Source organism: Peromyscus leucopus, chromosome 16_21, assembly GCF_004664715.2.
Source record: "Peromyscus leucopus breed LL Stock chromosome 16_21, UCI_PerLeu_2.1, whole genome shotgun sequence".
Taxonomy (NCBI): domain Eukaryota; kingdom Metazoa; phylum Chordata; class Mammalia; order Rodentia; family Cricetidae; genus Peromyscus; species Peromyscus leucopus.
This window is the reverse complement of record NC_051084.1, coordinates 67,717,676-67,729,467: the sequence shown is the minus strand read 5'-3', so window position 1 is coordinate 67,729,467 and position 11,792 is coordinate 67,717,676. Positions and strand designations below refer to the sequence as shown.

The window sequence follows — 11,792 nt, the reverse complement described above, 5'->3', positions numbered from 1 at the left end:
AAAGAAAGCTACCAAAGGGTTCCAAATGACAAGATTTTCCCAGGAAAGTTAAAAGCTTTCTTTCTGCTGTCCCCTCTTATGGCTGATTTCATAGGGATGTGGGTATCAATAACAAACCATTCAGTCAACAAACCTTCCTACCTAAACTGGGATGCACTCATCACTTTGTTCTGAGGTAATAGCACCTTCTAAAGTGAACTGAACACACCCACCTGAATGTGCATATGTATGAGCATGCAAAAGAACATCACACTGTGTTCTATGGGCTTGTGTCTACTTTGATTTTGTTTTCGAGAGAAAGCTTTTCTTCGCAGGTTCTCTTGTCACCCCAACTTCACTGCTTGGCCATCTAAAAGGCACAGCTTTAAGCTGTTGTAGCAGGAGGGGCCGAGATGATGAAGAAGCTGAGAACCACTAGTTGGGCGGTGAGACATCTACGAAAGCGGATTCACCTTGGACGTCAGCAAACACCTGGCAGGTAGATACTCAAATAGTTCTTGAAACCAAACTAAGTCACCTGAGTTTCTATGTGTTCCCATACCTATTATCACCAAGAGATTTTTTTTTCCCTACTAGAAGTACCCTTTGCCACTGTGGTGACAGTGTGCACATTCTGGCTCCACAGGACTCTTTGAAGGGCTAGAAGGCCTATATGTCACCTAATTTGGTTTGTCCTCTACTGTAACTCTGGGTTTTGAAAGCGTCAGGATTAAAAGATGTTTGTACTCCACATCATGCCACCAGAAATAACAAATAAGCAAAACCAAACACTATTTTTTAATCTCACTTGATTTTTAATGTGATTAATAGTGTTATTAGCAAGTATGCAAATAATGACAGGCAGGAAAAAACCACTGCAGAGATGGTGCCTGGTCTCTGCTCTTCAGGCCACTACTACACTACACAGAAAAGAAGTCTATGTGCATGGCATTGTCAGTATGGAATCAGGACTAGAACTCGTCAACAAGGAGCAATGACTAAGGGGTAGAAACATGACCTTTAGAATGCATCCTTCCGTGTTGGAATCTACTGGAGGGAAGAAGTACATGGAAACTTTGGTCCTTGGTGGGGAGACCTCACTAGAAATGCCCACAATGTAACCTGCTGCTGGAAAAGCATCTCTCCAACATGCAGGCTACAAACTTGGTCCCACTGACTTTTCAACGCTTTCACTTTCGCCTCCTCCTCCCACTTAAGGAGATAGATTTCTGCATTATTCAGGAATTGCTAGGAACTTCCTTCAGTCTGTACATGGAATGCTAGTATTTGGTGACATAGATGCCCAAGGCTGTCATTTTCAACTAAGTCACTAGACATAGTTATAAAGTGCATTTCAGAGCAAAGGTACCTACTGGATGGTAAAGTGCAACATGTGAAGTCCTTTCGAAAGTGCAAAGTGGCTAAGTATGTACATTATATGTGCCAACCCCAATTGAGCATGATCTACCTACTAAGCCAAAGAAAGCAGTGGAGGGGTCCCCTTACGTCTTTGATCATTTGCAGATAGGAGTGTTCTGATCGGGCTGTGAGTACGTCTGTAGGTGTGAGTGTGCCCAAGGATGGATTAACTGCTTGGTGGCCTATGCAGGTGTCTGTAAGGTGCTTCCTAGAAGTTGCAGGTTTACCACTGACATAATTTTGCACCCTCAACTTCAACATGCAATTCCATGTTAGAGCAGCACTAAGCTTGTAGTAACGGTTGAGCAACTTCAACCTGCATGTAGCGTAAAGTAGGCACTTGGCTGGGAGTTAAATGCTTAATGAGAACTACAAAGAATACGATGGCTATAATGCTGCCGAGAGAGACGCCTATGTAATAAGGGTACGACTCCTCTTGCTCATACTCTCCTGGCTTGTCACTACCAAGGAGGTGTGTGGGACTCTGTGTGTAAGGAATTGTTTTTGGACTTGCTGAACTGAGAAGATCCTGGACATTCCTGAATGATCCATTGTGTGGCAGGGCGGTGAGATTGAGGAGGTGGCAGAGCAGTGGGTACAGATCTGTGGAGTTCATGGCTTCTTTTGTGAAATTCTTTCTGAAGGCAGGACCGTGGGCTAAAAATATTGGATGCATTTCTGCTAATGCATTATCATAACCATGGTTGCCTACTGTGAAGAGAAAATGCATGAATAAGTTAGCCAACCGGATGGCACTGAGGTGGAGAGAATTTCTGCATGGTCAAGTTCTGATCATATTTTAACCAATTTGACCGTATACTAATGAAATCATCTTTTATAATCTCTGCTGCTGTCAACCCCACAAATCCCCTCAAGACATCCAATGTCAAGTGGTTACAGATCTTTCCTACGGTCCATACTACCTTAAGCATCAAAAAGGAAAGGAAACAGAGCACAGCTGGGCCAAGTCAGAGGGGGAAATGCAGGTGGATGGTTGATTTTGTTCCGTTCTGGAGCTGGCTGATGTTTAGCAAATACTTATTGGGTAGCTACAATGTCTAATGTTCTAAAGTAAGGTGGTGTTAGTCTTAATCACAAATGCGAAACCCACAATTGCCGATAGGAAGTGAAAAGCAATACAGAAACACAAGACAGTACAGCAATCAAACTTCAATCACAGCTAGGACCCACCATGGGAAACAAAGGTCAGAACGTGTAGGCAGAGTGAAAAATCTGGACTCTGGTAGCTCAGAGCAAGACATAGCTTAGTATTAGGTGCATCAGTGTAGCTACAAATAACTTAAGAGGTCGGTCTTCTGATGTGCACACCCAGTGGTTCCATTAAAAAACAAAGGATTAAAGCTGCTTATTGAAAACTGAACGTGTGGCCAATACCAGAGCAAAGGCATGACCATGGTTACTGCTAAGATGGGGACCTATGAAAACTGACAGGCTTTTATTTAAGAGTCATGAAAATGACCCATGACTCCAGTTCTATTACTTATCCTTGCTACAAGGAAATTCACAACAGCATCCGAATGTAGAAAATGAAAACTCAAGTCAACACCTCTGAAAGTCACTGATCTGTCATTTCAAAAGTAATTTGACGTCTTCCTGTCAATCAACTCCACCTGCAGAAGTCATTCTAAATGACATAATTCTTTTCAATTTATTTAAGGAAGAATAATTCTGGGCTTATGAGCCAATAGCAAATATCAGACAGAGTGCTTTGCTCATCTGTTTAATTTATAATAACATTGAAAAATATGCCATTATGTAATATAATCCAGAATTGATTTAAGGGTGGTTGCGATCATTTCTTTGAGAAGTTGAGGTTTAGATTCTAAGTCATATGAGAATGCAATGATAATTCTCTCATATGACATGTACCAGAGAATCAGAGACCCTGTTTTATAATGGTAGTTGTTACCATAAATGTTTGATTCAATGGACAATATTTAATAATGAGTGCCCAAGGGCGATGATTCTTAGACTTCATTGTGAATGACATTCCTTGGTGCCACATAAAGACAGAGGGCTAGGCCATGTTCTCACAATGTCCAATGCAGCATGCCTGGACTGGGCCCAAGGACGTGCCTTCCTGGCACATTTCCAGCTGATCTAGACACTGCTGTGCCGCAGAATGCACTTTGAGAATGCCTGACTCGGGAACTGGTACAATTCAGGCAGAAAAGGACCACAGCAGCAGCCTAGCCATCGAATAAATGAGCAGCATGTCGTAGAACCAGAATCACTGAGGTGTATCTATCAAAAAATAAGTGTGAACAACCTACTGAGTAATTGCTGTTCACAGAACCCAAAGTCCTACAAGGCCTCTCTAAAAGTATGTGAACTTAAAAAAAAATGTTCTCAAAGATCAGTAGACCTTTTCTGAGCAGTCCATCTCCCTGCACAGTTAACAAACAGAACAAATGGAGGAAGAAATTATTCCCAGGACAGTCTTTCCAGATTCCTTGATGTGATCAAATAGTGATTTACAGGTTATTTGTGGGTACAAATGGTTAGAAACCAGAACGCATGTCGCTGTACATATCTGCTATTATGAGTCACTACAAGCACATGGCCATGCAACTACTTTGCTTTCAGTCACTAAACAGGACAGGAACTCAATTCTAACTAAAGCAACATTTTTTATACACTTTTTCCCCAGTGTTGGCAATCAAGCCCAGGGCCTTACATGCTAGGCAAGCCTGTGTGCCACCAAGCTATATCCTCAACCTTGTACGTTTCTCATGGATATATTTTAAGAAACATTTCTAGATGAGTATTGATACAACACAGATTCTTCAACATTTAAGTAACAGAGAGTTAAAATATCAGTAAGTAAACTGCTGTATTATCCACAGCCTCCAAGTTAGCAAGAAACGGTGCAGAATGGGAAGAAATACGATAACATACTCACACAGAAAATCATCTGACTTATTCTGCAAAATATACCACCCTTCGTCGGCCACTGCTACGATTGGTTGAACCCGATCATTTTTCTTGTAATGCCATCGTTCTGGAATTTCCTCCTTTTTGTAGACTGTGAGATTAGGATGGGCACCAGCCAGCGCATCATAGACTTCATCAAATTTACCTAAGGAGAAGAAAGGAGGAGGAGGCTCTCAGAACAAGACTCACATCCCTCCAGACACCCATGGTGGGGAAGAGACTCCCGGCTGATGAAAAAAGCCTGGAGGATGAACACAAGGGAAGGAAGCCATGCATGGTGGAACGCCACACCCTTAAGGAGAAATAGTCTTGAGGGAAAATAGAAACAGTTACTCTTCTGTCGCTAGCACATGCTCTTACAGAACAAAGGGCCTTTGAGAGAAGCAGTAATCACTGCCCTCTACAGACTTACATATGCACCCAGATGCACACACCCCCATCTGTATTATAGATGATACCTAAATACCAGGTTCTGCGAAGCCCAGCCAAGAGAATGCAGCGAGACTCAACATGGCCGTCAGTCGCTATGGATGTAGAGACAGACTCTCTGGAGAAGAGAGCATGGCTTGTGGAGGTCAGGGGTAGTAAGAGGGTGACTAGAGGTGAAAAGCAGCCTGAGAAATGGAAAGGTCCTCAATATATTGGGGGGATTGGAGAACTCCCCAGAACTTCCAATGTACCTAGCCACCATCTCTAACTTTTGTTCATCAAATCCATGTGTTCCTTGTCTCTCTAATCCCCACACCTCAACAAGAGAATACCACCACGCCACTCCAGTTGCCTAAGGGAACCTCACAGGCTGGTGTAACTTATGAGTTACAAACCGTGTGTACAGGCACACACGCATACTTCCACATGGTTACTTAATAGATTCTGCTTAACTCCCCCGAGAGGACACAATTCCCAACGGTGAGCTAGTACAGCTGCTCACAAATCCATTCTCTCCCTTGATACTTAACTCCAACCCTCCACGGTGCTACAGCTTCAGAAAGGCAGGCCTCGCATGTCCAGCTACATAGTTTGAGACCTCTGGATGTTAAACATTTACCTATTTTTAAAATGTAGCCGATGCTGAGGGGACAGTTGGGGAAAGATTCCAGTAGATGTTTACAAAGAATGCATGTTACTATTAAAACTTGCTGACAGAAATGAAAATAAGCCAGAGATTGACAAATGTACTTTCTCACTCATATACTCTACTGCTTCCCTATTAAAGGGGCCTCAATTAAGGGTCTACCGAGGGTCACCAGCTTCCAAGAGATGACTGTGATTGTATTCAAAGGCCATATCCATTTCTCTTGAGTAGGCGAGTCGTGACTTTTATCTTATTTTGTGATTCTAAAATGTTTAAAACCTATAGCCCAAGAGTCAGTATTTTTTGGGGGGGATTACCCTCTGAGAAAAGAGATCATTGTTTTCAAAGTCTTAGGACTAAATCTTAGTGCACTCTCTGGATGCAAGCTAGTGTGCTGGAAGGGCAGAAGCTTCCACATTGGGCATGCGCAGTGCTAGGCTCAGATCGCCCTGAGTGCAGACTTACCTTCTTTTGGTAGAATGGCAGCTACAGGTGAGTGGTCAATCAGGGTATAGTGGTCTTTATCCAGATAGCGGTCAAGTTCTATCACCCTCTGCTTAGAGCACTGGGTCATTCCATGGTCACTCGTGATGATTAGGTTAATATTATTCCATAACTTGGCCTTTTTCAGCATTTTTATCAGATACCCTAACTTATGGTCAATGTCTGTAATGGCAGGCCCCATGAGAGGACTGTCAGGTCCCACATCATGGCCTGTGTCATCAGGCTCTTCCCAGTAGAGAAGACCGAGATTGATGGGGTCTTTGGCTGTAAACCATTCAATGATTTTGGCAACTCTGTCCTCAAAGGAAACGGACTCATTGTAAGGTAGGTAGTAGGTAGGGAAGCTCTCATGGATCTTTACATCCGTTCCCGGCCACATGGCCGCACCACTAGCATGCCCTGCCTTCTGGTTTGTGATCCATATAGGTGTGGCTTCTTCCCAAAACTCAGAATCATAAATGTTCATGTGTTCCAAGGAGAAAGATTTGTTGTGAATAGGATCAAACATGTCATTGGCAATAATCCCATGATTCTCTGCAAAGAGACCAGTGACCAAAGTGTAATGATTAGGGTAGGTCTTTGTGATAAAGACATTAGTGACTTGCTTCACATGAACACCGTATTTCATGATATAATGAAAATGAGGTGTTGGAACTTTATATAAGTAATCCCAGCGGAATCCATCAAAGGAAACTACTAGAACCTTCTGCTGTTCTGGCTGAAGAGAAAATGCAGTTGAATGAGTTAGGGCAGCCAGTGTGCAAGACACCACGAGAAACTTTGGAATCATTTTCAAAGTCCTTGGTCAGCTCAGCACAAGGCAATCTGTAGAATAAGCATAAAGAAGTTACTGGTGACAACTGGGATTTGTACGTTTTCTTCCAAACTGAGTGACAGCAATAGCGATCCCGTGTACATCACGAGTCACAGCCTGGAAAAATTACAGTGCAGAACTCCATTTGACACAGGACACCAGGGCCCAAAAGCTTTAAGTGCCACTACAGAAACCCCTTTTATTTTCAAATAATCCACAAAATAGATTCCTCAAAGGAAGTATTTAAATGAGCTCCACAATAACGTTAAAAAGATGATTGGTATATATGACTTTTCAGAGACACTTTCAGGATGATCTAGAATGCTTTAGCATTTTCTTTACACTTTATTTGGTGTGTGTGTGTGTGTGTGTGTGTGTGTGTGTGTGTGTGTGTGTGTGTAACTATGTGTTTATACACATGTAAGCCATAATGTGCCTGGGGAAATCAGAGGACAACTTCTGAGACTTAGTTCTTGCCTTCTACTATGTGGGTCCTTGGGGGTGAATTAAGTTGTCAGGTTTGTCTGCAAACCCCTGACCTGTTGAGCCATCTCACATGTCCAACCCAGAATTCTGTCCAGAAACTTTTATATAGTCAAGTGACTGCCAGAATTTCTTATAAACAGAAAGAATAGCCCGGCGGTGGTGGCACACGCTTTTAATCCCAGCACTCAGGAGGCAGAGCCAGGCGGATCTCTGTGAGTTTGAGGCCAACCTGGGCTACCAAGTGAGCTCCAGGAAAAGGTGCAAAGCTACACAGAGAAACCCTGTCTCAAAAAACAAAAACAAAAAAAAAAAATAGAAAAAATACAGAAACTTAGCAACAGGAAATACTATTAACATATTCAATAGTGGTATTTAAACACACACATATAATATATCATACCTTTTATTTTTGGTTTTTTGAGACAGGGTTTCTCTGTGTAGCTTTGCACCTTTCCTGGAACTTGCTCTGTAGACCAGACTGGCCTTGAACTCACAGAGATTTGCTTGCCTCTGCCTCCCGAGTGCTGGGATTAAAGGCGCATGCCACCACCACCACCACCACCACCACCACCACCACCACCACCACCATATCATACATTTTTATAGCCAATCCCTAGGCTTGAATCTTCTGTCTTAAGAGATATTTCTATAAGGAGGAAAGTCATCAAATTTGGCTTCTTTTTTGTTTGTTTCTTTTGGTTTTCCAGACATGGTTTTTCTGTGTAGCCCTAGCAGTCTTGGAGCTCAATCTGTAGACTTGGCTGGCCTCAAACTCAAAGATCTGCCTGTCTCTGCCTCCCAAGTGCTGGGATTAAAGGTGTACTCCACCACTGCCCAGCTAAACATGGTTTCTTGAATGGAATAAAATTTGTGGCTTCCAAATATATTTATAAAATGTAATCTGTATTCATTTGTTAATCAAATCTTAGGGTTCTGTGTACTGCACAAATAGATTCTAAACTAAGTATGAATGGAAGCATACTTCTCAAATTTGATTTTGACTTTCCCCAGGTTATAATCAGTCAGCAGTTAATCTTATCAATGACGTGCACAGAGAAAGCATTTCCCAGGATTCAAGTTCTTAAAATCCACATTTGGCCGGGCGGTGGTGGCACACGCCTTTAATCCCAGCACTTGGGAGGCAGAGCCAGGTGGATCTCTGTGAGTTCGAGGCTAGCCTGGTCTACCAAGTGAGTTCCAGGAAAGGTGCAAAGCTACACAAAGAAACCCTGTCTCAAAAAAAAAAAAAATCTACATTTGTTTTTCTTTGTTTATGTCTGCACATGTTTCTTAAAAGCCAATGTAAGGAGGAAGCATGTTACCAGTTCTCATCAGGACTGCACATAAGGAAGCATCTTGTGTTTTTCCCTTTATTGACCACTAATAATCCTAACCACACTTCATGCAGAGAAATCTCTTCTATTCAGCTTCTGGCATCTTCCTAATTCAACCACGGTGAAGACATTCTCATAACTCAGAAGAGGCCCTGTCTCGTCCTACTGTATTCTAGACTGAGGCGAATGTAACCTGTGTGTGGTGATGGTTTTGCCTTCAGAAGCATGAGCTGTATGCAAATGATACAAAGGAGCTTATGGTAAGATTTGTTTCTTGCTTTGGTTTTTGATTTTTCAAGACAGGGTTTCTCTGTGTAACAGTCCTAGCTATCCTGGAACTCACTTTGTAGACCAGGCTGGCCTTGAACTCACAGAGATCTGCCTGCCTCCACCTGCCTCTGCCACCTGATGCTGGGATTAAAGGCTTAGGCCACCACTGACAGGCTAAGATTTGTTTTGTTTTTAACTGTAGTTTCTGCCAGGCTAAGATTTCTTTTGTTTTTAACTGTAGTTTCACCTCAATCTGAAACTGTTGTAGACACTGGTCTGAAGACAATGTCTCCAAACATAAATTTAATATTGTATCTTGAATGCCACTCATTTTTGTCCAGTTCTGGAAGCCACATTAGTAATAGCTGCATTGGGGGAATTAGTTGTATGCAGGGAACTGCAAGTATACTAACTAACCTTTGTGACTGATCATGGTTCCTTCCCTTTTCTTTTCTCTCCCCCAATTTTTTCTCCCATCTCACCAACGCAGAAAAAAAAAACCTTATTATCAATCAAATATAATTTAACGCCAAGAAAGAATCAATTGCACGGAACATCTGATTTTCATCTATTTTAGGAAACTCAGTTAATTGCAGTAAATAGAAGGAAAACTGTTTTCCTGAGACAAACTGAGCCGAGGAGACATTAAAAAAAAAAAAAAAAAACCGTAATTACATGGGTGACATAACGCAGGTGGGGGTGGGGATGAGGGAAAAAACAAAAAAACAAAAAACCCAAATCTTCCTTTTCTATGCAGAAATGACACAAAGCCCTGAAAACCGCTACATCAGGATGCAAATCGCCCTGGCCTTCCCAGTCCCTAGCCTTTCCCCTACAGCCTGGGCAATCGGGAGCACCAATCACCGGGCAGAGGAGGGCAGGGAAGAGGAGTGGGTTTATATAAGGGGTTCGAGGGGGTGCCTGGGTGCACCGCCTCTTCTCCATCGGGGTTACTAGGCCTCCCCGCCCCCACCCCCACCCCCACCCCGGGCTGGTGACAGCCCCAGTGTGGGCCTCGGGAGGCAGGCCACTCATCCCCGGGGACTCACCGTGCTGCAGTCGGTCTGTCCTGGAGCGTTTGGGGCGGGGAGGTGGCGGGAGCAGGGGACGCCCGCGGATCCCGAAGGCTCACCTGCACGCAGCCCCAGCGCAGAGCACCTGACCCGTCGCCGCCCGCCCCGTTCCTGGAATGCCATTGGCTCCCGCAGGCTCGTCGTTCTACCCGGGCAAAAAATGCGCTCCTAGGAGTAGCTGTGCCGCCTGTCAATCAGGGGAAGCGGGGGTGGGCGCTGTGTGGGTTTGGAGGAAGGGGACCTGGTGGCCAGACTCGGGCAAAGCCTGTCACTCAGAATTTTCCCACTAGGCCTGTGGTGTCAGTGATGCCGAGGAACCGTAATGTGCTATCTCACTGGTTGGTAATCTGAAACTCACTTTTGTTTCACCTCTAGGCCTGAGTGTTCTTCTCCCTTTATCATAAACTGATGACGTCATTTCGTAGGCTTTCATAGGAGGAGGGACACCAGAATATCATGTGATGGTGTTTATTGTTTAGACAGGGTCTCATTTAGCTCAGGCTGGCCTGGAACTTGGTTTGTAGGCCAGGATGACCTCGGACCTAAGACCTTCTTGCCCGGCCTCCTAAAAGCTGGGGATCGATCACAGGAGTGCATCACCACACCTGGTTTTATGAGGCTCTGGGAACTGAACCCAAGGTTTCCTGGATGCCAGTTGAGCATCCAGTCAACCGAGCTTTATCCCTAGTGCTCATTAATTCTTCTGTTTATGAATAGCTGGTGTCAAGTTCTTTGTCTACAAAAGGCTCCGGGAATTGACTCAGCTCTGTAGCCCAATGTGTAACTTCCACGCGTTTGCAGCTTATGGTTCTGAGTTTGCTGAGCAGTAGCGTCCGAAAGCTCCAGTTAAACCAAGCCAGGGTCCGGGGTGGATTAATTTACAGAGAGCAAAGCAGAGCTGCCTGGATGGTTGCCGGGCTCCAGATGCTGCTGGGTCCACAGTGCATTAAAGCTGTAATTTCAGGAAGGCACATTGCTGGTTTGTTGGTGATTCAGTTTCATCTCTCTCTCTCTTTTTTTCTTAACTGCAGCAAACTAATTTTTAAAATGTAATTGATGATAGTTTAAGGCCTGAAGGGGTGTGGCCAGGGTGCTGATTTGTCTATTTGAGTCAAATTATATGTGCCGACACCATGCCACTCTGGGAGACCCATCTAGCTACCCGGGTCCCTATCCTGATGCAATCGAATTAGACAGAATTCTAAGTCTGTCTGCAATAGGCAGTACTGTCTGCTTGATTGCCACAACTGAAGTCTCAACATTTAATGATCTGGGACGGGTGCAAGCGTCCACAGCAGTGACCTTGGTGTCTGTAGCAAATACTCTGTGTTCCATGTGCTGGAGCGCTGAAGTTTGTAGCCATCTTCTGCTGTTCTCTTAAATGAGTTGAGCATTTTGGTCTTAGCCTTTGGGACAGTGGCTACCTGCTAAGCTGAGCAGCAGCAGCACCCCGAAGGGCATTTGGGCATGCTGCCATCGTGACTTTATAGTTTTCCGCATGTGGGATGGAGACTAAGAGGGAGGTTGTCTCTGTGTGCAGCCTGACCCAAGACCGTGAAGGTGCACAAGCTGTTCCCAAGCCCTGAGCCCTGACCTTTGAAATGGCTCAAAGTTGGAAGGAGGTGGTTCAGTCTCGAAAGTCCTTATCTCTCCAGCCCAACAAGCCAATTCTGTGTTCGCTCAAAACAAAGAATACCTTATGCTCATCACAGAGCAGGGGTGAGAATGGACCTGTCTTTATGTGGGTCATTGAGAGTGTTGCAGGCTCTGCTCAAATGACAAGCTGCCTCGCTCTGCAAACTTTTACGGAAGTCATGATTGCTTCCACTGGCTGCAATTGCAAAATTGCACAGTATAGTTGCTAACCACAGCTCGTAACACAG

At 44.1% G+C, this 11,792-nt stretch overlaps 1 protein-coding gene across 1 annotated transcript; it reads right to left on the bottom strand.

Moving 5' to 3' along the window:
• Positions 1-770: 770 nt before the first annotated feature.
• Positions 771-10,026, bottom strand: Enpp5 (ectonucleotide pyrophosphatase/phosphodiesterase family member 5). Its single transcript, XM_028890689.2, has 4 exons — positions 9,886-10,026; positions 5,894-6,757; positions 4,322-4,498; positions 771-2,109 (listed from the first exon to the last, which is right to left on the bottom strand). The coding sequence occupies exons 2-4, from the start codon at positions 6,720-6,722 to the stop codon at positions 1,682-1,684; spliced, it is 1,434 nt and encodes a 477-aa protein (XP_028746522.1). The 5' UTR covers positions 6,723-6,757; positions 9,886-10,026; the 3' UTR covers positions 771-1,681.
• Between the last annotated feature and the right edge of the window lie 1,766 nt (positions 10,027-11,792).